Below are 27,159 nucleotides of genomic sequence, written 5' to 3' on the forward strand. Positions count from 1 at the left end.
GCAAAAACGACAGTGGAATCTACACAAAAGTTTCATGAACATCAACATTTACCTCAGATCTATTGAGAAATCGCTAAAAAGAGACTTTGGATGACTAGAATTGCGATGGAATTGTTCTTAATATAAATTGCAAACACAGTTTTCCGCTACATTGGTTTCAGGGAGATCATGTGAACCTTCTTATATGCATGGTAACACATTTATTAGTTATAAAGAGTAATTTATACCTTGAATAACATCTCTATGGCCTACTAGCACTTCAGAGACACGTGATGTAGTTTATTCAGCTGTTGTTAAATAAACTGGCACTTACCTCAGGGACCTGCTCAAGCTAAAGTGGCTAACCATGAAAGAAATCTGATAGCTTTCCATTTCAATATTGTTCTGATTAGCACGATCAAAATCAGTCAAATGGAGTTTACGCACTTGAGAACTGGTTAGCTAGTTAGCTAACACAATGGAACTCAGGAACACAAAGTTCTCAGAAACTTTAGCGTGTCTCTCAGATCTGTTGGTAAATTACCCATAAAAATCTTCAGGACTAAAATGGTGTCATATCTGATCTTAGCATCTAATCTGCTCATCCAATTTCTGCCAAATGGTTCCACAAATTAGGAAACTTTAAAACGGATTATTGTAAGTGTTTTATTTAATACCGATAAGAATAAAGTAACTGTTACTTGAGTGTTATTTACCTGTCAGTCATTAGCATTATAACTGGAATAATCCAGGCCATATTGCTCAGGTATTTATAAACTATAAGGCCAAAATTATTGAGACACCTGACTTTTCTAGCCATTAGTGCTTCTTCTGCAAAGTTGGAGGCACACAATTGTATAGGACGTCTTTGGATGCTGTAGCATGACATTTTCCCTTCATTTGTAGAAAACTGGGAGACACAAACCTGTTCCACAATGCTCTTGTGCTCCATGAACATCTGCTTTCCATGGGTTGGAAGATGTGGAAGATCTCCTGCTATAGAGCTCCATCCTTATTGAACACCTTTGGGATTAATGTGAACGCTGAAGGCCTCCTCACCTTCATCAGTACCTGACCTTACTACCAACCCTTGTGGCTGAATACAAACTCACACAAATCTCCCCAAAATCTAGTGGAACATCTTCCCAGAAGGGTGGAGAATATTATAACAGTAAAAGGGAAATAAATCTGGAATGAGATGTACAAAAAGAAGCACATACCAATCTTATGCTCAGGCGTCTACAAACCTTTGGCTATTTAAAGTATATATATATATATATATTATCGGCAAAAAAAACAAAAAACAAACACAAGTGTAACTTTCACTTCATCATTTATTAATGCCTTTATATAGAATTTTAATTACATGATCTTTTTTTCCTGTCGAAATGAAAAAAATCCACGTCGAACAGAACTCTAAAAATCTCAGTAAACAAATATTTTATTTTATTCATTTTTTTTTTTTTTTAGAAAGTTTGCAGGCACTACATGACATTCTTACACACACACACACACACACACACACACACACACTCCTGACCACCAGACGTGAGTCGGCGCCTCTCGGAGGCCACGTTCGAGTGTTTTGTAATCCTATAAATATATACATAGTTTCATACTTACATAAATGCACGTGTTTCCCGTACAGGACATTTACAAAGGAAAATATATTAATATCACAGGTACTCATGCTTTTATACTAATAAAAAGTAATAACTTACAGCATGTATATAATAGATACAGAATAACAAATATATAGATAAAAATAACAGCATTCTTGAAAACGGTATTGCAACAGGTACGTGACGTTCGAAGGAAAAAAACGTAAGAAACTGAGGTTGTTGTGTTTTATTGTGGTTTGTGAGTGACGGCTTCTGTAGACAAAAGAGATCTCGCTCTTCTTTTTCCTTTCTCTTGGAGTGAGTGAGTGATAGAGAAAGCTACAGCCAGGTCCAGATGTCTGACTTCACCACCAAGAACATAGAGTTTGTAATCTGACACAGATTGTAGTCAACATAGTTACATTTCACAGCAATTAGAAAGAAAAAAAAAACAAAAAAAACAGAACGAATCTGGTGGTTTCTACACTGTAGTCATGGCTGTTACGATTCTGTCACGTTACGAGTCCCCCAAAAAAATTGCGATACCACATTTAAACCTCAAGCAAACGAGGCCATGGCCACATGAATACGTTTTTGTTTGAAAACGCATATTTTTCTCTCCGTTTCGGCCTTGGAGACGGGATTTTCAGTCAATGAAAAAGTTGCTTTTTGAAAATGTGAAAACGCGAAAATGCTCTCCAAAGTGAATACAATTTGAAATGTTTGTGTCAAATTGTGGACTTTCGAAAACGATGACGCGTTTTTAGTCACAAAGAGGAAACGATGCAGTTTAAAGCGTTTTAGTTTTGCTCAGGGATGAAAGCGTTTGCAGAGGTTTCAGTGTGGAGGAGCAACTTTTGAGAAACGATTCCAAACTAAAGTGTGGACGTGGAGAGTTTTTAGACGCCATTTTTAAATTCATCCGGAGCAGTGTAGACGCAGCCTGAGATGCATTGCAAATTTCCAAACACTGATAGGCGTAATGGGCCGGAGATTTCCATGTTCCCTTTCGATGCAGCGAAAACTTTAGGCTCCTAAAATGTGCAGTGGAAGGCTTGTCAATTTTATGCTGAATTGGTGGTTTTGTATATGTAGTACAATATCTGTGGTAAGTGGTTGTAACTAACTTGTGCAGATATCCATACTTCATTAGCGCGTCCAGGAAAACCCCAGCAACTGGAAGTGGTAGCTTGGTGGTTAAGATGCAGGATATCTACTTGAAAAAGTTCAAATCCCAGCACTACAAAGCTGTCCCTGATGGGCCCCTGAGCAAGGCCCTTAACCCTCACCTACTCAGTATAAATGCGATTTGGACAATGGCACTGGCCAATTAATGTGAATAACCAGTGGCATAGATATATGCAGGAAAATCTGTTTCTTTTACTGAGAACCTTCACTACAGGCCGATTTTATCCAGGTGACCTCTGACCTGTAAATTCTTACGAGCCAAAACTAAATTTGTCTGTTTTATATAAATAAATAAATAAATAGCCACTTATTGTTAAGTAACATCGCAGATGGTCAGGGTCATCGTCACATCCAGTTTTGGTTTATTTAATGTAATCAAAAAACCTTCATTTGTTGTTTTAATAAAACAAAGTTTATTACACTTTACTGACACTGGACTTTATTAACCTGATGTTGGAAGCACACAATTGTGTGGGATGTCTTTGGATGTGGCATGAAATCTTCCCTTCACCTGGACACTAATAGACCCAAATCTGTTCCAGCATGACAATATGCCTGCCCCAAATCCAGCTCCTTGAAGATATGATTTACATGGGTTGGAGTGGAAGATCTTCTGCTATAGAGCTCTAAACCTACAGGCATTTACATTTCGCGCATTTGGCAGATGAGTTATCCAGAGCGACTTACGATTATCTCATTTCTACAACTGAGCAGTTAAGGGTTAAGAACCTTGCACAAGGGCCAGCTTGGTGGTGCTGGGGTTTGAAATCATGACCTTCTTATTATGTTCTAGTCAAGCATTTCTTCGACATGTACTCCGGTTTTTGTTAGGTTTTTTTTTGTGTAATTGAAATTCACAAAATAAGCTTGATGGAATGCACCATCATTTCCAAGTCTATGCATGAACTTGAGAATGTCACTGAGTGCATCATTTTTATAGGAATATTTGAACAATGCATTATTATTTTATAGAGATATGACCCACAGGAAGCTCATGCTACTTGTTGACGTTACCATGTGGCACGATCGTAAAATCAGAGCTGAACACGTTCCCTGTTTCTTGGTCACGTCACACCACTATCTGACAAATGGCAAAATATCTGAGACTTGTATAGCTGCAAATGCATAAAAAAGGGGTGGAGCTCTTGGTAGTGAACTCATTCATGGACCATACTGTTCATATATACGCTAACTGGCCATGATTTACCCTGCAATCACACTGGCAGCAAAGTGGTTAGGAGACAGGAGCAACTGTGATCATGCAAATGGGAAAGCTTTTGCCAGTGAGGGATGGTGTTGTTCTTTGTTTATTCCGTGCAAAATTATCCATGTTTTTGGTTCATTCATGATCAGCTAATCCTGTTGTTAGCATGTGTTGATATTACTGTACCTTGGGGGAGACCAGGGTAAAGGACAATCTAAAGACCTGCACAGAGCAATTTCAGCAGCAGTGCAAAATGGCTGCCAGTGTGTATACACCACAAAGCTGCACTTTGGAGGTCAGCCTATTGCTAATCATATACAATGGCATAGAAGTGTGTGTGAGAGTCATTTAATTTGACACCTTATTTGTCGGTCACCATGTAGGTGTAGTAGCAGTAGACTAAAGCCTAACTGTTAAAGTCCTCCATCATTATCAGTTAAAGTTTAGTAAAACAGTAGTTGGAGATGTTTGGACTTTTTCATCCCACCAGAGACTATGGTGACAAGGTTTCTGCAGAATCTTATTATAATTATCTGATGTCCATGTAACGCTACTTCAAATGCTCATTGAAATGCTGCTGATGGGTTTGTGAGACCCACATGCAATGGCCAATCAGCTTTCTGTTACTGGTGCGAATCTCTATTGAATTGTACCGCAGATGTAAAACGGATTTTATTTTTCAGCTATGGGGAAGCCGATAATTAGCTGTAAAAAAAAATTATTCGGGGCTTGGTTTAAAACAAATTTGTGTATTTTGATGTAGTGATATGCGTCTTATCTTTAATTCTTAATGGTCTCAAAAAGTTTTCAATTTGACATAGTGAACCTGCAGAAACCCTGTGAGACTAATCAGGTGTTTAAACCCCAAACAGCTTATCCGCATGTATCTGCACCACACACAGTAACATGTCATTGTGTACTGAGAATAAACCCAAATATCTACCAAATGTCTCTTAAATATCGGCTTTTATGTTGTTGTACCCTGACGTGTGGTTAAAGTTCGGTTCTTTTGTGTCCTTGAGAACAACACACAGACACATGATGTATCAATGCGGATCCACCTCCATCCTGTCCCCCTTGTATTGTCCGACGTGAATGCTCTCACGTACGACTGCTTGGTCTGACACTCACTCACCCAGTGGCGTTTATCCACACCAAGGCAGCCAGCGCCGGCTAGTCCGTGCTCTCCGGCTGGCACGCCGCGGTGATCAGGCCCGCGGCACCGTGTCTCGTAGAAGTACTGCGTCATCATGCCTTTCTTGGTGGGAAATTTCTCCAGCACAGTGACATTTTGCATGTGCACATCAATCGCAGTTCGCCTGTCCATCACCCAGCTGCTTGTAGACTCACAAACCGATCGCTCGATTCCCGTGTGTGAGAGTTGGCGTTTTCTACGTCGCAGCGACGGTGCCGCATGCTCTGAGGAGTCTGATAAATCCGTCGGGAGATTCCTAGGGGATTCTCCATCTTCATTTTTTTCCATCCTAAATTCCTTGTCATCCATTTCAGGTTCTTCCTGTTGCTCAGGCATGAGCCCCAATTCCAGCATTACCTGCATTGGAGGATGTTTGGGAGGTGAAGGGGAGGTGGAGAACAGCACTCGAGGGTTTGTTTCCAGCAGCAATAGTTCATCATCCACCTGCAGGAGTCCATCTAGGCCCAATCCCAAGCCCTCGGGGGGCATTGCAGGCATTGAATTTGCCCTCATTCCCTCTCTACCCACCTCCCTCAGATCCTCCTTGTGTGTAGGCATGTCTGCAGGATGCAGGTGCCTTGGCCAATCTTTAAAAGTCAGTCTTCCAAATGACACCTCCTCATTTTTTCTATCATTAGACCCATCTCCTTCAATATGAGTTTCTAGCTTGCTATCCCCCTGAAACTGACCATCTGTTGATCTATAGTCCCTATGTAGGTGGTTCTCCTTGGAAGTTTGGTGTTCTTGAAGTTTTCTTGAAGATTCCAAACTGAGGTCCAACCTGCCTGGCTTTCCCTTTTTGTATTGATTCCTTCCAGGCAAAATGTCCTCGTTCACAAATGATGTGTCCTTAACCGTCAGATCCATCCGAAGGTGGGTATCTGCCGTCCTGTGAGGTAATTTTTCCGCTGATTTTTTATGACTCGACACGTATTCCGCATGGGTATCTTCGGATCTGGAGATTGGATTGACCAGTGATCTGGTGCTGTTGAAGTTGTTCCCAGGCTCCATTGTCGCAGCAACAAGCCTGGGCACACTGGGACAATGAGGGAAGAACAGGGCCGAGGCAATCACCATGGCAACCAGGGGAAGCCAGTGCATCACTCCCAAGACGTATCAACTAGAAGAGAGAAAACAAAGTGTGAGAGAATGCAAGAACCTTAAGATGTTTTTGATTACATCTGTCAGAGTCATTCCAGGCACACCTCCATCCAAAACCCCCCAAAAAACCCGACAGGAACAATAAAGTTTAAGTGGCTATAGACTTACAAATCTGGCACACACCAGTGGGAAAAAAACTACAAATGTGGGAAGCCTCCATGCACAAAAAGAATGTATTTCACAATTATCGACAATACACAATTTAAAAAATACAGAATCTATGCATACAGTATCTCACTAAAGTGAGTACACCCCTCACATTTCAGCAACCATTTTATAATGTGTTCTCAAGGGACAATCCTATAGAAATGAAACTTGGATATATTTTGGAGTAGTCAATGTGCAGCTTGTACAGCAGTACAGATTTATGATATCCGTTTCATTTCTATAGTGTTGTACCTTGAGATACACTCAAATGGTTGCTGAAATGTGAGGGGTGCACTCACTTTTGTGAGATACTGTGCATATCTAGTAATCTATAAGTCTACTTAACTCGATTAGTGGTTTTCAAGGTCAAATCTTAGAACTGCTTACAGTTAAGGTCCTTTTTTTGCAGTTATTGCTTAATGATGGTGTTGTGAGAAATACATTTCTAAATGTAACCCCTTTTTTTTAAATACACTTATCAGGACATCAAACCATCAGAGGATATCAGACCTACAATACACACGTTTCTTTAAAACTGAAGGCCACTCCACGAGTGTTAAACTGCTCCTTGGTAGTAAGTATAAACACACATGAAGTTATTTTCTTAGTGATTTATGCACTTAATTTTCTGCAGTGAACAGAGTCATAACAGCCCCATCTCAGGGAGCTTTTCTTGCTGCTCATGAGGGATAAACAATTCTAAAGAATAAACTTTTATTTTAACCTTATAGCAGCTTTGTCTGTGTGAAGCTGATTTGAAACAAGGTTTTGTAAAAAAGAACTATATAAAAAAAATGAATTGAATTGAACTAGCAAGGGGGTGACAGTTTCATGAGGCGTTCAAAATACTTTAATATCACGTACGTTTTGTAAACGTTGTGGTTAAAAAGCTTTTTGGTGCTAGCGTGAATGCGTTGATTAAATATCTAAGCAAGCCTTTTAATGAAAAGTCTAAGCATGTAGGACATGGTATCTCAGTGCTTAAGTAGATGGACTGCCAAAAATGAAGGATGTGAGTTCAAATCCCAGCACCACCAGGCTGTCACTACTGGGCCCTTGAGCAAGGCCCTTAACCTTCAATAGCTCAGTTGTATAAATGACATAATTGTTGGTTGCTCTGGGTAAAAGTCTCTGCCAAATGCCATAAAAGTAAATATAGTGTAAACTATGAATTCGCTTTTTATTGCTCAGACGTTTTCTGGGACAGAAAATGTAATTAAATTGGTTTCAGATCACAGTTCACTCTATGCATATGCTGAGGTGCCTCCCCACCCCTCTGAGGCTTCGTCTAACAAATGTCAAGTGAGCCAACAGCAATCGAAATACCCCTTAAACTGGCCTTGTGTATCCCCCAAGGGGACAATCTGGTTTTAAAAAAGTGTCAAAATGAAGCCATATGCGTGAGCTTTCAGGTACCCGCTCTTGTCTTGCGCCACGCTGATTGACAACACTGAAATCTTTCACACCTGTTTTAAGCTCTCGACTTACAAATCTCTTCTATCCAGTCTCACTTACCATCAAGATTGGGTCAAGTCTCAAGTAAGTCACTCGAGCAGAGTTCAGGTAAATTCCTAACTGTGATACTGGTAAGGCAGTGTCAAGTCCCTCAAACCAACTGCTGAAAAGATCTATGCCTCATTAGTTCTCTTTCAGCTCTGCTTCATCAGGGGTTCGACTTGAACAAAAGGCTCATGGTACAGCTTCTTAAGGTACCACACCTTACACCTTAGACAGCCAATTAAACTACTATCATGGAAGAAAATCAGAAGACAGAGGAGCAAATAAGTAACACTGGATAGACTCTAAGAGTCAGTAGCAGAATTTAGTGTAGATTTTACTCACTGGCTATTAATCCTTAAGGCTTTTATTGGCGATTATACTGCAGGCTACGTGTGAGTTCTTTAGGGAAAGCAGGTATAAAAAATAAAGGTTTGTAATTATGAATTTCTTTGAATGTAGTTCAAAGTTCAACTGCAGTGAAACTCCTTTTTGGCAAATGCAGGCCAAATCATCGTTCCCTTGCAAAAATCTGTTTGTTCTAAAGGTTAACTAAATTAAACTAAAAAAAAAAAAAAAAAGGTTTATTGGCTTTTTAATAGTGGGAACCCTAACACCCCCCTCAACCCCCCAATCGTTTCACACACAAAATGCATTCCGTATGTTTAACCACAGAGTCTGTAATGAACAGCAGACATCAGAAAGTGCTGAGTGAAACCCTTGGAGTTGGCAGCGTCTCTCCGGCTGTTAGTGATTCACATGATGGTTTAACGGAGCCAGTGAATGAAACAATAATTAGCGTGTAAGGGTTTTGCTCTCGCACTTCTACAGAGCTACAGGTTTGACTGGACCACCAGGGGGCGAACAAAGCCACGTCTTCAAGCTTATTTGTGTATGTGTGTTTTGTGGTCTTGCCGATGACAAATTATCGAGCGCTTGCCCTTCGTTTGCTGGTAGATTCCAGGCATCAATCTGAAAAGCCGCTACTGTTCTTAGTGCGTCAAAAGCGACACGAGTGAACAGTGGAAAAAGATTGAAAGAAAGAATGAAAGAGTGAAGGAATGCTTAGTATGTGAAGGATGTGGCTCCTCCTGGGTAACCCCAGGCATGACAGGAGAGAGACAGATAGAACGAAAGAGACAGAATAGCTACGAAACATTACGCACAACACCACTCCACCCTCGGCCAATTCTCTCTTTCACAGAACTGACAAATTAAGCGACGCTGAAGATAATGGTCAGTGTGAACACCTGCCGTTGTATGGTTTTTACAGACTAATTTTAGCCTTTCTGTTGCTGTCCTCCCTTTCGTACGTAAAGCTATTACTGTCCTCCCAATCATAAATCCATCACTACTAGGTCAACTCGGTAAAGGGATGGGCGAGATGCATTGTCTTGCATTAAAGGGCATGATGATCCCAGATGATGTCAGACTTTTGAAAGATGCTTGTTTTTTTTTCTGTGAACAGTCACAGGCAATTTCGTTTGCTGTCTTCGTAAGGGCTTCCTCTTAAAGTTCTCATCACTCATACGGTAACTATTTACTGCCTGTGTAGGTGGGGGAAGATATAAGCATCTGTTTAGCGTGACGTGAGAATTCCTTGAGCAAGTTCTTCACGACCATGATACCTCCTTGACATGACTAGTTCCTTTTTCTGCTGTTAAATGGAACTCTTTAGCAACTAATATTACCTCCATCAAGACATCCGAATGTAGCTGATAGTAAAAATCGGTATTTAGGATTTATACTAGATTCAGAAGTTAGGTGAGATGAGCGGAGAGTTGGGGCAGAGGAAAGTTGGGGCACATGGGGCAGAGGTTTTGAAAAACCATGGCATGTCTCACTTTTATGTGATTCTGCCCATCGACTGAATGGCATTAGGGCAGGATATATGGCTACAATTATGAATGCTCATGAATGTTCAAATAAGATCATTCACAGTCATTAATATGACAACCAACAAGGGACTATTTGTTCTGGAAACAGACTCCTGTTCTGACATATTCAAATCTCTCTGTTTTCTAATGCATGTTATCATATTAATGACTAGTTTTCGTAGTGTTTTTTTGTGCATCTTGTGTGTCTGGTGGTAGTTTAAAGGAAAGTGCTTGTGTTTGTAGCAGGTTGTCTTGAAAGTATTAAACACCTCTTGAATGCTTCTCAACTCAACTAAAAAATGTGCTTGTGTTCCTCAAGTTGCTTGGGATTTTTTCCAGGCTCCTGTTTTTGACCCTGTTTAAGATAAACTGTATAGAACACAGATGGACAGAAGCAGCCAGAAAATCTGCTCAAGCTGCAACTCTGAATACACAACGTATTTACTGATGTAACTCTCAGATTCTGTGTATGACCCTTATACAGTATATGGACAAAAGATTGTGGATATCTGACTATATGACTGCTATGTGCTTCTTGAACCCCCATTCAACATTTAGTCTCCACTTGCTGTTATAGTCAGCTTTACTCTTCTGGGAAGATGTTCCACTAGATTTTGGAACATGCTTGTGGAGACAAAAGGGTGTTATTAATGTCGGGTACTGATGTGAGTGAGGTGAGGAGCCTCGGGGTGCAGTCAGCCTGGGAAAGGCAGTGGGCCACTTAAGATCTTCCACTCCAGCTCATGTAAAGCCCTGGAGCCGGCTGTGTGTAAGTTACTGACAATATTAAACCCCCAAACTGAAAATAATCCATTTTATTTCACTTTTATGAATTCCGGTGACTTGTTTAATATGAACATTAATTAGGTCCATGCTTTGCATGAAAGGAAAACAAATCTTTGGCTTCCATGGATAAGAATTACACAAATTATCCAAACATATACCTACTAAAATAAACAAAGGGCATGTTTGATTTACTCACTGGACTTAAATTGATTCATACAGCACCTGTCATACGTTTGGAAACACTGAGAGACACGTGCATGTTCCTTTTGTTTTATTTGCAACAAACTCGGTAATGTAACGCTATGAAGATTTCCAAACCAAACAAATCTATAAATGTCAAAATGGTCCACAATATTTTTGTTTCTCCAAACTTTCAGCAGAGATACTTTGCCGTGCCTCCTGTACAACTTGTCAAAGATGTTCGTCACTAGTTGGAGATTTCTTTCTTTGTGTTCTTGCATTTTACCAAGTTTGTTGCACATAAACAAAAGGAACGCTTTCAAACTTCTGACAGGTGCTGTATGATTGTGACTTTTGAAATCCTGCTTCTTAAGGTTCCTTCATGGATATTTTCAGGAATCTCATAAATTCTACATTTCATACTGGTATTTTACTGAGTTTGTTACACAGAAACCAAAAGAAAAATGCAGGTGTCTCTGAAACAACAAAAAATCCCACAGGCACTATTGAGTTGAATTCTCAGAATTGGACCAAGACCACCATGCTGAGACCTGAGACTTCTAGTCATAACACTTATCTCTTAACACTAATAATCATATCTGCAACCCTAACCGAACCTAACCTTTCCCAAACCCTAAATCCTAAACTCCATAACTCTACCTCTGAAGCATATCCATAACTTTCACTTACATATGGCAAATGGGATGTTGAATATCAACACATGGCCAATGGTGTCATTTATCTTCTACCATCATAGTACAGTGGCTATGAGATTCACAAAGAGTTCTATATCTGAAGCAGCTTTTTAAAAAGTTCTAAACATCTTTAGGAATATGACTGGAAACATATACAGAGTAGCTCAAGTTTGTGTCCCTTCATAAGTCCTGAATGTCCTCCTTGGGGTTCTGTGGGTTTCTCTACAATTAATAATAATAATAAATATTTTGGAAATGTCCCGCCTGCACTGATCAAACGCGGGGGCGAACTGCATTTGAAAGATTCTCGTGCACCAAATTTCACTCCTGGTATAAACAGTTGTGGTGGAGTCTGGAGAGGCCGAGAGCATGGTGCTTGTTTAATCTCATGTGAAGGACCTGGAGGATCTGCAGTGCACCTTGTGTTTGTAATGTGGTGCGTTTGTCTGTGAGATTGTGGTTGTTATGGGGATAGCATTAGCTGGCTTTGACTGCACAGCCCGTGTGTGTGTGTGTGTGTGTGTTGGTGTGTATAGTGTGAGTGTGTAAGATAAGGAGATTCTGAGTGTCGATTGCACGCTTGCATTAAAAGGCTAGTGGTGAGATAGGACACAAAAGAGGGCTTGTTTACATGTATGTGTGTGTGTATGCAGGCATGAAGGGTTTAAAACTAATGGACTTGCTGTGTGTGTGTGTGTGTGTGTGTGTGTGTGTGTGTGTGTGTGTGTGTGTGTGAGATTTTGGCTATAAAGCCCACAGAGCAAAGCTGTTTAGTCGTGCCTGGTTAGCAGACCCAGTCAAGCGCATTATCACAGCAAATGGAGCGTTCTAGAGATAAGTTAGAGAAGTTCTGCTGTTTGTGGACAACCTCCTCCAAGTCCGTCACCTGCATGTGTGTTCAAACACACATTAGTAACAGTTTTCCCCCCGTGCAGGTAACAACACATAAATCAGGCACGTCAGCCATCTTTCACTTACACCCCTGTCAGGCATGCAGCTCATCTGAACTCTTTACAGGGAAAAACATTTGGGCCTCGCTATTGCTACAATTAACGTGACACACGATGGAGAAATACGGGCGCTGAGCAATAGCTAGCTTGTGTATAAGAACATTAATTGACACATGATGGACTGATAAACCACATAGTGTGTTAGTGAGGTGATGCACAGGTGAACCTTGCATAGATTCTACAATCTCTGGTGTGATACACTTTAATCTTTCTGGACGTATGATTATCGTTCTTCCAAACTATTGTCCCTTAATTGATGTTTTGGTGTAGATAATGGTGGGGGTGGAAGTTAAGGTTCAAGCCCCAGTATCGCTAAGCTGCCACTCTTGGGCCCTTGAGCAAGGACCTTAACCCTCTGTGCCCCAGGAGCACTGTATCATATCTGACCCTGTGCTCTGACCCCAGCTTCCTAACATTGCTGAAATATGCCAAGGAAGAATTTCACTGTGCTGAATTGACATGTAACAAGTAAAAAGCCCCCTGTTACTGTTTAAAGATTCCTGTCTAACACGTTGCTCCAAATTCTTTTGAAGTGTTTTAATTAATTGGATCTTTGCGTGGAGTTTCTGTGACCTGGGCTGTGTTGAACAACGGCCCCAGCTGCTGACATCAGCATCAGCAGTGGTGCTTTCCACAGAGATATGCAGGAGATGGTTATGATGATTAAGCGTAAATATGTTAGTAAATAAACTGAGCTGAATATGTTTGGCTCGTGTTGGAATGTTTGGTAGATGTTGATGTGTTTTGTAGAGCACTGTAAGGGGAGCCCCATAAAAGTCTCACAGGGAGGTGAAAACTTGACAAAGCTTGACTTGAACAAACATGACAAGACTGCTGATGTTCACGTTATTGAGTCACCTTTAAACAAACTCTGGGCGCAAATGATTTCCCAACCTACTCCCATGAAATCCACATTTCATGTGTAAAAGCTTCTGTGATCAATTTACGAATAAATGTAATTTAAATGCATTTGTATAGTGTTTACAATAGATAGATAGATAGATAGATAGATAGATAGATAGATAGATAGATAGATAGATAGATAGATAGATAGATAGATAGAACAAACTTTAATGTCAGTGCAGGTACTCAGCAACAACATTTAATTTACTTTAGCATCTACCACAAGTGCAAATTTAGCAATTCTCCAGCACAACTTACAACAGTTGAGGGTTAAGGGCCTCGCTCAAGGGCCCAACAGTGACTGCTTGGTGGTGCTTGGATTTGAGTTCATGACCTTAACCACTAAGCTCCCACCCTTACTTCAGAGCATAAATCCCTTCATATTGCATAAATCACTTTATGTCACATAGCTGATAATAATCATACTGATAAGCATTCTCTGAAAGCTCGATCAAAAAGTTGCAAACGCAATCTGAAAGAAACAAACAAAAAAAGAACTGCATCGAGGTCAGGATGAAACAAAGCCTTGATTTAAACAATGCCGTATCTGTGATCGCTTTGTTCAGGATCGGCGTGGATCAGCAGCATCCCACTCATCAACACACCCTGCGGAAAAAAAGGGCCAAGTTCAACATTCCCTCTGACAGGGAAAAGAAAGAGCGAAACGAGAAGGAGCTGCAGAAGATTATCAATTCGCAATCAAGTGCAGGAATGTTCAAAACTCGGCCCACGTGTTTCCGATATCTAGGATATTTTAGATCGAGCACTAAAGCTGACATGTAAAGGGACTAATCACACGTCATTGTGTAGATCTGTAGATCTTACATGTTTGGGTGGCCTTGCTCGTTCCCGCTTTTTCCCCCTTGCTTTCATTTTCTTCTGTCCTAAGGAAGAGAAAGTCCAGACCCTGCTCTGAGACCTGCTCTGGATAATATTATCACTGCAGTGAATGAAAACACTTCCCATTAATGGCCTTTATTCTCAAGTCTACTTTTACAACTTTTTTTCTAACACCTGATATGTGATGTTAGATTAGGAAGTGCCACACGTGTAATGTTTTGGTTTTTTTTTTTACTTTGTGCAATCGACGAGCAGGTTAGGACAGACCCGACAGCTGCCTCTGTGTGTGTGTCTGTTTTGTTTTAAGTGCTTCTTCAGTAGCTGATCCTCTGCTCTGGCAGCTATGCCCTGGAGATACATTCGTCCAGTGCCACTCTCTTCTCCATGTATATCTGTTTTTTTCCATAACACACGCACCGGCGCTCTGCCTGTAAATCTCCCATGCACCCGCTCTGTCTGCTACAGCGACGTCTACATCTGTGCTTTCACTGCCAGAGCCTATGGAGCGAGAATTCGCTGTGGATCATCGGAAAATGAAGGGAAAGTGGTTCAAAAAGAAGGTCTCAGGTTGAAGGCTCCTCCCCTTCTCACGGAAATGAGAAAGCCTAGTTCACAGCGTAGCATGTCCAGACAATCTGTAGGGCCTGGAATACTCTCACTCGTTTGTCTGCTCATAGAGCTGGAGTGGAGTGGAGTGATAGCTCAGCGCTTGAGGCTCTGTACTAGTGACCATAAGGCTGTGGGGACAAATCCCAGCATGCCCCTGTTGGGCTCTTGACCTAACATTCCTAAACTCTTCTGACTGATAATAGACCCACACAAATTGTACATATAGTATAGTTACATATGTCACTTTAAGCTACAGAACAGACAGTTTTGAGGTCAAATCCCTGAGAACTCAATGTTTAACTCATTTTCCTCTTTCGTAGAACTGCATTTAGCCCTAATTTTATGGTAAACCCATTATAGATTATTATATGTCATAGAAGCATCACACTTTGGAATAGTGTCCAGAATGTTCTGGGGTCAGATCCTTGAGAAACAAGAGCGAGTTTGGCCCTTGAAAACCTCCTGTGATTGTGTTCAGCCCCATGTCAATGCTTTGGGTGATGTTAAATGAACATATTGTATGCCACAATAATATATGTTCCTGTACTAGCAGCCTGCAGGTTGTGAGGTCAGATCCCACCTCTGTTTGTCCCTTGAACCAACTCTCTTAACTGGATTTACTCCTGTTATATTGTAAATCTTGTCAGTCAGTAGGGAATTAATGTGACTCATTAATAGTAACAGTGACCAGAAGGTTGTGAGGTCAAATCCCAGAGAAACTTGAACAACCTTTTTTTTCTTTTACTGAATTTTATTCTGTGTAAATGTCGAATCCTTTTGCATGATGTTAGATGTATACACTGTATGTCACAATGGCGTACTCTTGTGCACTACCAATAAAGTCAAATAAGCCCCTGTTTGACCCCCTGAACATCCCGATTACACTGTAAATTGTTTGTGTGGTTTTATAAGTAGGAGTGTGTGTGGAGTGAACAGATGCACTGTAAATGAACGCTTCGTGATCGGTCAGTTGCTGAACACATGCTGCGGAGAAAGAATGTAAATAATATGATCTGTCTGAAAGCTGGAAAATGTAGATATTGGCTCCAACATCACATCACATTCAGACCTCTGACCCAATGCCTTTCTCTCATTCTCGTCCTCACTCTGTCCTGTCTCCCTCTCTCTGTCTCTCTGGCTTCCTTTTCTGGAATCTTCAAGCAACTGGGAAATAAGTGCAAAACAAAAAGCCTTTACTCATTCTGTGGAGAAAAAATCCATCCAAAAGCCAAGCAATTCGAAAAAGTCAACAAAACACAATGGGGCATACTTGTGGGATTATGTGTGAAGAGAAACACCGGCCTGAAGCCCCAACTCTCATTCAGTCCTGGCCAAATATGATGGCTCTGATGGTAAACACACGCTTGTCGAGATGGCGGAGAAAGTAAACAACAAAGGATCCCTCATAGAAACATTACACATGCGATCTCAACGCCTGAGTTTGCTAACAGGTAGGTAATGACACGAATCCTCCCAGCAAAATTCCCAATGACACGCCGAAACACTTCTAACTTTCAGACTAACTTTTAGACACTTCACATGAAACAATGTCTGAATAACTGTTTTGTTATTGTTAACAGAAACATTAAAAATGTAGGTGCCCTGAAGACGATTCGAGCCGGTAGGTGCTAATGTTTGTTTATTTAGCATGAAAATGATCTTCTCGGGTGTCTTAGAGAATTACTTGGGAAGACTTGGAGAATATTTCAACATGTAAGAACTGAATAAAAAAAAACTCAAACGGGTTTTACTACTTATAGTCAAATTATATAATTAGACTGTCGTGTCTGGAAGCCTGTCAAACTCGCTATATATATATATATATATATATATATATATATATATATATATATATATATATATACACACACACACACACACATACACACATAACTATAAACAGCAGTTTATTACAAGCACGTTTTTTTTGACAATACAGTTACAACTCACTAAACTTCTGTCCTAATATTAATCATTATTATTGTTATTATTATTATTGTTATTATTATTATTGTTATTATTATGAATATATTCCCTCGAGTTCTTACCGTTTAGGTGAGTTTCGGACCGCACGTCCTTTCGACTGAAACCGCATTGATTCCCACGAGGAAGTTTCCACTCTTCAGAAAATCGTCAAAGTTTTTTATTTATGTTAATTTTTTTATTATCACTATTTTTTATCGTCACGATATCCGTCAGCGCGGGCGACTCATCCTGGGTTTCCCTCTGCCCCCCGACGTCCGCTCGGTTTCCGTTAGATTCCGTTAACAATCCGGGGTTTTAATTGTGGTATTTTTTTTTTCTTTCTTTTTAAATTTTTGAATTCCTCACACGGGACAGCTCGCGAGACATCTCGCGCGCTCTCTCTCTCTCGCGCGCGCTCTCTCTCACTCTCTGTGCGTGGCGCGCGACGTTACGGCTCGCCCAGTAGATAGCTTCCCTGCTAGCACCACTTGTGGAGAATCTCTGACGTAAAAAACAAAACAAAAACCTCACAACCATCCGCTCGGACGTGAACTGCGAGAGAAGATCTGAGTGAAAACAACCGATTCCCGATCGAAGTACGCCGATGTGATCTGTCTCCGGACCCGCCGAACTGTCGGTAAGGGAAAAAAAGGTGCAGGGTGAAGATTTTGTGAAGCTTTTCATATAGGACGAGACCCAGAAAAGGGGGCTGGTTTCAAGAGGAGGGGGGGATGAAAAAGAAGAAAACCAGAAGTCCATGAGAGGGAACACGGAGGAACAACATCTGCTGCCTGCCTGTGGGTGTAATCACACAACATTTCAACTCATTGAGCAAGGTAGCCATCTACCTGGATGTCTGATTACCTTATTAACACCAGAGCCTCCAGGTTCTGGGGAGGAAACCCAAATTCACACAGAAGAGCAACCAAGACATGAGGAAAAATGTTGCAGCATTAGTTTTTGCCTAAAAGCTCAATTTATAAATGGTGTGCCCAAAAGTATTGGGACACCTGACTTCTCCTGCCAAAAGTGGTTCCTCCTCAAACACTGAGCACAACCTTTGGTGGCACACAATCGATATGATGTGTTTGGATGCATTACCATAAAATTTCCCCATTAGGAGACTGTTCCAGCATGGTTTTTTTTAAATACAAAACCAGCTCCATGAAGATATGCTTCACATGGGTTTGAGTGGAAGATCTTCTGCTATAGATCTCAAACGGTATTGACTTGAGATCTTGACCTCAACTACATCACTTTACTAACACCCTTATGGCTGAATGAATCTCACAAATCTCCACAAAATCTAGTGCATCTTCCCCCCAGAAGAGTGGCTCTTATAACAGCTATAACAGCCAATGGGGAATAGGATGTGCAAACAGAAGCACATAGCAATCTTATGTTGGGGTGTTCACTAACTTTTATCCACATGGTGTATACTGAGTGACGAATTCTTCAAAGAATCTTCTGGAAACGTGCAGTAATTCAGGGCTGTAAAGAACCTTCCAGTACTGGTACCAATAGTACTTTCAATAGAATCCATGTCGTAGAAACACAACCACCAGGGCTTCATCTCAGCCTCATGAATTCGACAATGCTAACGTTAAAATTCATTCATCAATTTGCGTTTGTAGAGAAGCAAGGGATCAGTCATCAGATTTGTATGAATAAAAAATGCTGTAAATTGTTTGTCAATTCCACAAAAAATCCAATGATATAAAATCATTTTGTTATTAATACTTACGTTTTAAATTCTACTACACTTTTCTAGGACCAACTAAACGTACAAAATTAAAAATACGTCCTACTCTCAACTAAAAAAAAAATGTAAATGGTAACTCCATAGCTAAAATTTGATGTGGTAATATGAATATGGATTCCCTCACACGACTTAACATTTTTAATAGTCCGTTTCGCTTTTATGACACTGTTTATGATTTTACTTAGACAAGCTATATCGTTAGAGGCGAGTGTGTAATGGTTTTGGCATGCAGCTGCATGATACTAATTGATGGTTAGCTTCATAGTACAGATACAAAGTGAAATTTGGCATACCAGACATGTCTTGGCTGATCAGAGAAATCTGAAGTAGCCAAATTATGTAGATCAGAATTTTGTATATTTTTAGTATTGGTATTTAGATCTAGCGGATTTAAATGTTTCGAATGCTAAGGGTTTCGTTTCTTTTTGGGGTCGCAATAAAGTACTAGTAAAATCAAACTGGTCTGATTCATGCTAAGAATAAAAAGTTATTTTTCTGTCACCATCCATTTAATGTACAATTAAATGCTAGTTAGCTGCATATATGGAATACAATTATTTAAATTCTTAAACTCAATTCTTATTAAAAAATATAATTTCCATTTGGACATGTCCACTCAAATTGACGGATATGTATGACCTCACCTTTGAAACAAATGGGGCCCTGTTGTCTAGGAAATTATCCTCATCAATGAGGTCAGTAGGCAACGCTGAAGGTGAAATCCTTCATGTTTGAAAAACTGTCAATCTAACGCTAACCTACCCTTAAATCTGCCGTCATGGGTTTTTTCAAAGTAACTGAAACGGACCGTAAATGCTATTGGCTGCTGTGGGAATACGTGAAAAACATTTTTTCCGATTTCAACCCTCATGAGTCACTTAAGCCATTTAATGAGTACACGAAGCTCATGTATGCATTGTGGTGCGATGGAGTTTTCCTGTACATGAATACGGGATCAGGTTAAAAAGTTTGCAAACGGATCAGCATGCCTTAAATAAACAGAAACCATTCTCAAGCAGTTGCTCCAACAGGTCATAACCAAGGCTGTTTTTAGAGCTCAACAGGTAGTACCTAAATCTGATTTATAGAAAGCAAGTTACACCCAGGCTTAAATAAAACTCTTAGCTGTGTGCATTCAAATGTCTTATCATAGACAGGGTTACCAAGCGTAACGACTACTGGCTGGCGCGTAACTTACTGCATCTATATTGCTACAGGCAATCATAAAACAAATATACAAACGTATCTTGCTGAGGTATTGTACTTCACGTATTGAACAGCATAAATCATAAGTGGATGTTGAAAATAAAAAGTATTACGTTCAGGTTTTAGTGCAACCATTTAAATCGTGTAAAATAAAGTAATAGTTAAATCGATGCAGACTTACATTCCAGAAGTCTAGCTTTTGCTAAGGAGTCTGGTATTTCTATTTTTTGTGATATTACCCACTGCAACACACTTCAACACATTACACTCTTTGGACTCTGAAGCAAAGTGTCCAAAAGAAAACATCAGACACTTTGTGATCTGTGGGCAGGTAGCCACCGGCTCAATAGACCTTATATTCCTGTATAGTTCAGACAAACTAAAACAGAATCCCCTACTAGTCCTAGAAAATGGTGTGTACAGTAGAGTCACATAGAATACAGATTTACATGGCAGAGGTAGAGCTTTCTCGAATTAAAGAAATAAAAGCAAGTTATCTGTGACATATTGAATTGCAGAGCATCATATTTTTTGCATTGTTGAATCAAATCAGAATCGAACATCAGTAGCTGCTTTACATGTATCTTTAATGTATCGTATCGCATTGGCCTCAGTGTTGGAGATGCACATCCATAATATACCTGTACATCAATCAGCCATAACATTAAAACCACTGACAGGAAATGAAATGAAGAGCATTGAGTATTTTCTTGCAATAACCTGTCATAGGGTGAAGCTATATTAGGCAGCAACTGAACAGTTAGTTCTTGTAATGTGTTGAAGTGTGTTGCAGTGGGTAGTATCACATAAAAATGGTCCATAGAACGACAACTGGTGAACTGGTGACAGCTTGATAGTTAAGGTGCTGGGCTACTGATCCAAAGGTTGGGAATTCAAGCCAAGCTGCCACTCTTGGGCCCTTGAGTAAGGCCCTTGTGCTCCAGGGGCATCGTATCATGGCTGACCCTGCACTCTGACCCCAGTTTCCGAGCAAGCTGGGATATGTGAAGAAAGGATTTCACTGTGCTCTAATGTATATGTGACAAATAAAGTCTATTCCATTCTAATGGACAGCCATGGGTTAGTGATGCACATAGGGAGCTCTGATAGAAAGGTGTTATAACACAAAGTGCATCACAATTTGCTGTGTATGGAGCTGTGTAGCTGCAGAGCAGTCAGAGCTCCCATGCTGGCCCATCTATACCACCCAAAGCTACTACAATGGACATGTGAGCATAAAAACTGGTCCAGGGGGGCAATGGAAGATGGTGCCCAGGTCTAATGAATCACATTTTTTTTTTACATCATGTGGACTGCCGATGGCTTAGCTGGGGGAGAGACGGAACCAGGATGCACTATGGAAAAAAGGCAAGACTGTGAAAACCGGGTTCATGTGGATGACGCATACCACCTACCTTAGCATTGTTGCACATTAAATACACCTCTTCATGGAAGTGGGATTCTCTAATAGCAGGGTCTTTCATTACGATAGTGTTTTCTGACACAGTGCAAAAAGAAACATGCAAAGGTGTTGATTTGGCCTTTACATTTTCCAGAGCTTAATCTTAAGTAAAGGATCTGCTGTGAACGTCACAGCACACCTTCAGCGGGCTTGTGGAGTCTTGAGATATCAGAACTGTTTTTGGGCTCACAAGGGGAAAGTACACAATATTAAGAATATCGAGCAGATGGTTTTAATGTTAAGGCCAATCTGTATTGCAGTTTTGTTGTTTCCGAATTGTCTGCTTGAATGATCAGATCAGATGTTCTGCACATCATCCAGATATACAGTAGCAATAAGCTGTCATCATGGCTGGAGGATGATAACCAGAGATTGCTCTTACAGTGCATACTTACGTTTCTCTGGGGGTTTTTATTCACTCATCTTCTGCAGATGTTGGTTGATTACAATCTCATCACCCAAAATGTAGATTGTTAAAAGGTGATGCATCAGTGAGATGAGAATGAAGAGATGCGTTTCTGCGGACCCCCTTGCCTTGTAGTGGTTTGTTGATTTGACTTATTCCCCAGTCATTACCAAAACCTTCATGGGGTAAATCAGGTGTAGTCAAATGACATATTATACATTGTGGAATTACTTTGAAAGAGGAGAAAAGAGGGAAGACCTGATGAAGCTGGAAGAGTCAGGAAGATCAGATCCACCACTTATCTATTTACAAGGAAATCCTAACATGTATTTACTCTGGCTTGTTTAGAACACCTGCAGACAGTCATGTGATTTTAACCAGTTTAATAACAACCCTAGTCAACGACAAAGATTAAATGCTAGCAAATTTTCCCAGCGTTCACTATAATCACAATAACCATTATTTCACTCCAGACAGCTCTGCTTTTACATATTAAGCCACATTCCATGCTCCTACCTCTGTTCACACGTTTTCTCTGAATCATTTTTTTCTCCCTCCACCTTTTTTCCCTCCCTCTTTTCCTGACTATTATAGAAGTTTCTGTCCCATCAAACAACCCCATTTCCCCAGAAAGTTGAAAAAGATGAAAGGATAAGAACAAGAAAAGGGGACAAAAGAGGCAGGTGTTGAGTTACAAGCCTGCCCCACTGAGAGTGTCCATGAAAGAGTTCGGGCATGGGAGAGATGGACGAGACAGAGAATGACAGAAAGACTTGCAGAGATAGGCGCGACAGAATGAAAGAAGAGTGCTCCTGAGTCAGACCGTATCAACTCCGACACACAAACACAGAAACTTTCATCAGTTTTCATGGATTTAGCCTGAAAATGCATTCCCTGAACACACCCACTGAAGAAAGTGGTCCTCCTCGTGAGCTTTTTCCCTTCCTCCCTGCGGTATTCCTCCCTGTTGGCATTTGGTTTGTCGCTCCCTCGTAATCTCTGTCTCCCTCCCACCATCCTGCATCTCCGACTGTGTCTCAACTTGCCTCGTATGCACTTAGATATTTCAGCCCCAGGGTCTATCAGTCAGATAAAGGGAGAGTGAGAGAAGAGCGAGAGAAGGTTTTTTTTTTTTCAGAAATGTGCTGCAGGATATACTCATGCAGGGCGACAAAAGGTCATTTAGCAAAAAAACTCATTTTCACATACTTGCACTCCAATTCAAACACACCGAAAATGAGTATACACTCATACCCTGACTCACACAGGCCACTCACACTCACTCACTCATTTGCTCCATTGCTCACGAACCCTCCTGCGTTCCTTTAACGTCCCTGCTCTCAGCCATTCACAGAAAGCTAAAGGCTTTGTCATGCCTCTGAACCAGCAATTCTCGTTTACACAAGGTGCATTTTTTTAACACCCTGTACCTCACATGCATACTCAGGACACTCCTCTTGCACATACACACACCTGAAAGTCACAAAGAGCAGATATTTACAACCAGACACCACTTTTTTTGTTTGTTTGTTTCAGCTTGACACCGTTTTGCGCTCGTAACGTACCATCAGCGTGCAATCGAAAATGAAACTCCTGAGGAAATAAATCTGACCCACGTCAAGATTTCCTTCCTCCACATTTGTTTGCTTTTACTTCAACAGTGATGTTTTTATGAATGTAACCGAGTCAGGTTTACGTCCCCAGACATGGAAGCCCCAACCCTGAGCAATTACAATCTGTAATGTAGCTATTACAGCAATTATTGAAAATAGAGCTGTCAAGGAAACTAAAGTTCTGTTCACATGCTACTCACACACACACACACACACACACACACACACACACACACACACACATATCTTGGGCTTAGTTAGTTATGCCTGAGGTTAACCTTAGGGTCAATTACAAAGCTCTTTGCCATGCAGGGTCCTAGCCTCATTAAATCTGTTCCTTTTATTCTCTTGGCTCTCCGTGTAATCCTATTTTCTCCTTCTTTGCCAAATCCTCAAAAACATCTCTTTCCCCCCAGAGCAACACTCACCTCATGCCCCCGCTATTCCACCCTGCCTATCCATCACATCCACTACATCCACCACATTGCTACCTTCAGGACCATTAGGCAGGGGGGTATTTACCTACCCATGTGTTTCCAATTTCAGCCACGCTGCTCAGTTCCACAAAATCTGACTTAATTCTCCTGGACCTTTCCCAAGAGCAGCAAGGCACTGTGACAGGCGAAGGCAAAAGTCAGAGGTCAAGAGATGCCAGCAGGTAAAACTGATTGATGGCTGTCTCATGTCTCCGCCCAGCCCTACAGTGGGAACTTTCTTTCTTTTTTTTTTTTTTTGTGGTTCGTCGTTCACGCCCGACCAAGCATCCAGACTCGTTGATGAGGTCGCCAGAGCCTGAAATCGGACTTAGGAGGTCAGAGGTGACGAGTTCAGGGCACTGATATTCCCACACCAGAGACAGGCTACACGCTAATCACTGTCAGTACACTCGAGCGAGCGAACAGATGTACTGATAACGTGGCGGACGTGTGTAATTTCAGCAATGCTCTGAAGGTTCAGTAAATAAGAGGTGGCAGTATAGGATTTATGAGGTGAAGGAGGAGGTTCTGGCGTGAGGAAGGCCTCTATTAAGGGAACAACAGGTTTTCTTTAATTTGTCTAAATAGAACCAGGTTTAACTGTAAGGGGATGCGAAAAGGGAAAGAAGGGTGGGTCGTGGTTACAGGGGGCAACTTGTGGGTATTTTTGATGCATAAGCAGTCTGTGTGCTGATTATATAATAGTGAAAAGAGTACTTTTTATAAACCATACTTTTTTATGACCTTCATGTAATCAACATTCCTGTCTTGCTTGAACCATGAATATCTCGTTTGTCTCAAATATAACAATATGTAGCTTAATAAAGCTAAAACAAAATGATGGTATATTAGCATTTAGGTGACAATTTAGAATTCTGTCATATTTTGAACTTACTGCCACATCGGCGGCTGAAGCTGGCTGATGTTTACAAGGCCAAGCCTATAATGGTATTTTGTCTACTCAGCAACAACATCTAAAACCATCTGTGCTTATTTGTCAAAATCTCCCTAAAGAATCGCATGTTCTGACCACTGTTTAAGTCTCTAATGAACATTTCCCAGGGATTTAATGTGAAATCTGCTCAGCTGGCATTTTTTTCTTTTTTCTTTTTTAATTTAAAGCCTTGTTTTTCACTCTGCAAACCTGCGGTTTGGCTCAATTACGTCTCATTTACAAAGCTTTTTATTAAACAATATATTTTTCGAACTAACAACAAATGATTGGTTTTTAGTAAAGCACTCTGGGTTGCGTTGTGTTCCTGTGCTCTGAGAGTCTTTAGAGAATGTTTTATTGCATGAACATCGCCTCGATTGTAAACAATTGTAAAGCGTCTTATTGCTTTTGCAGGGGTTGCATTTGCAGCGGTCGTTGCGTTAAATCAGTTCAATCGTATGCACAATTCTTTAAATACGACTGCGGTTTGTTTACAAGTCATATCACGTTTAAAGTCGCTCAAACCGTGTCCTCCTCCTGTGGAAATATACCCGTTGCAGACTTGAATACAATGTTTTGTTTTGGTAGAGTGATTGGTAACAGGCAGTGCACATGGTCAAGATTCTTGCACGTCACTGGGTCCATGCTCCAAAGCGTTTCTGAAATGCTTTTCAAATCTGATTTCCCAGTCAGATCTCATTGTACAAAACAGGTAATGTAGACCCCCCCCGCCCCACACACACACACACACACACACACACATACACACACACACCCCACCACCTCCTGAGGAAACACTCAGATCATGATGAGTCCATTCAGTCATCTTTGTGTGAGTCCAAGCTGCATTCAGGAAGTAAAGATATAAAGAAAGATAGAGAAAGAGGTAGAGAGGTTGAGTGACGTATTCATTTGATTAGTTCATTGATATTTGGCACAGTGATAAATTAAAATTTTTACTCCTCAAAATATACTTTATATAAGAGATGCTCAATACATAGGTCACAACTGGCAAATTGCAAAGATGGTATGGGTAGATCTCGTGCTAATGAAAAAAAAAGAGATCTCTTCTTTTCTCTCTTGAGATCTCTTCTTTTCTAACAAACAGGTCACCACGTATGCTCGTGATCCGACTTATTCATGAGATTCAGCCTTTTCCCAATTAAAGATTATTAAGTCCAAATACCGTTCCACCATGACTGATGATTATTTGGAAGTCTGCTTAAAACTGGCTACCAGCAGCTTCTGTGCGGGTTATGAAACCCTGACTGACTCTATTCAGTGCAAGTCATAGGAGGAAGGTAGTGACCATAAATGTTTTGAATTGTATTGTCCCAAAAGGGTACCTTATGTAATAGGGGTGACCCCAAATAGTCGAAGATTTGGTGCTTCCAAAGAAGGAATTCAAACAGGATTTTTAGACCCTCTGATTCGACTACTAATCTCACAGTTCATACCATTTTGGTTATATAGGGGTGCTCAATGTCTCATTTCACATAGAAATATATATATATATATATATATATATATATATATATATATATATATATATATATATATATATATATATACACACACACACACACGTTAGGACTCACAATTTAGGCTTCAAATACACAGAAAGCACCAAAGAGAACCCTTTAGGGGGCACTCTATGGCACTGTTTATGAGCAAACATGAGACACTTCTTGCATCTGTTTTACCACAAGACGAAGCCCTCATGAGTTTCCTCGTGAGAGTTGGTGTCGAGTTTGGTGCATGCGATTATTGCTGAAACAATGTTCAGTTCTCATAACGTGATGAGTATCACATTTAATAAGTGTTGAGGTATATATATATATATATATATATATATATATATATATATATATCTCCACAGTGTGATACATTCATCTAAGAGGTGTTCAGTGTGGTTGGAGCTCTATAGCAGGAGATCTTCATTACCTTACATTAAATATTTAAATCTACCGTAAAAAGTTTAGCTGCTAATAAGGGTGTTAGTAAGTCAGGTACTGATTTAGGTGAGGTGAGGAGGTCTGGGGTACAGTCAGAATGGAACATCCATCACGAAGGTGATCAATAGGGTCTAGAGCAGGAGATCTTCCACATCTTCCAACCCATGGAAAGCAGATCTTCATGGAGCTGGCTTTGTGCACAGGGGCATCGTCATGCTGGAACAGGTTTGTGTCTCCGAGTTCAAGTGAAGGGAAGTTTTTAATCACACCAAGTCTAAAGGTTACAGTATGAGTGAGGTTCTAAAAATCCTGTTTGAATTCAGTTTGAGTCTCTACGTTCTACATATAACACCACATCCTGTCTTTCAGGTTGTACATTTTTGCAGATGCTCTGCGTGCTTATTGCGGTGTTTTAAACTGGCCTGAGTTAAAAAAAAAAAAAAAAATTATAAGAACATTTGTAGTGTTGGTGAACATTTAAACAAATCCAGTGCAAATCTGCGGCTTT

The 27,159-nt window shown here is 40.5% G+C and overlaps 1 protein-coding gene across 4 annotated transcripts; it reads right to left on the reverse strand.

Annotated features, from left to right (window-relative positions):
- Window positions 1-1,314: 1,314 nt before the first annotated feature.
- LOC124396961 (neurotrophin-3) lies at window positions 1,315-19,024 on the reverse strand. Of its 4 annotated transcripts, none has more exons than XR_006927861.1 (3): window positions 16,921-19,024; window positions 15,942-16,036; window positions 15,451-15,856 (listed from the first exon to the last, which is right to left on the reverse strand). XR_006927861.1 is itself a non-coding variant. In XM_046866366.1 (2 exons), the coding sequence occupies exon 2, from the start codon at window positions 6,266-6,268 to the stop codon at window positions 4,940-4,942; it is 1,329 nt and encodes a 442-aa protein (XP_046722322.1). In that variant the 5' UTR covers window positions 6,269-6,287; window positions 16,921-19,024; the 3' UTR covers window positions 1,315-4,939. The 4 variants fall into 4 exon arrangements, 1 of the variants encoding a protein (XP_046722322.1); XR_006927860.1 differs by adding an exon at window positions 16,143-16,218 and having other exon boundaries at window positions 15,461-16,036; XM_046866366.1 differs by lacking the exons at window positions 15,451-15,856; window positions 15,942-16,036 and adding an exon at window positions 1,315-6,287.
- Window positions 19,025-27,159: the final 8,135 nt, after the last annotated feature.

This window comes from Silurus meridionalis, chromosome 14 (genome assembly GCF_014805685.1).
Source record: "Silurus meridionalis isolate SWU-2019-XX chromosome 14, ASM1480568v1, whole genome shotgun sequence".
Lineage (NCBI taxonomy): Eukaryota > Metazoa > Chordata > Actinopteri > Siluriformes > Siluridae > Silurus > Silurus meridionalis.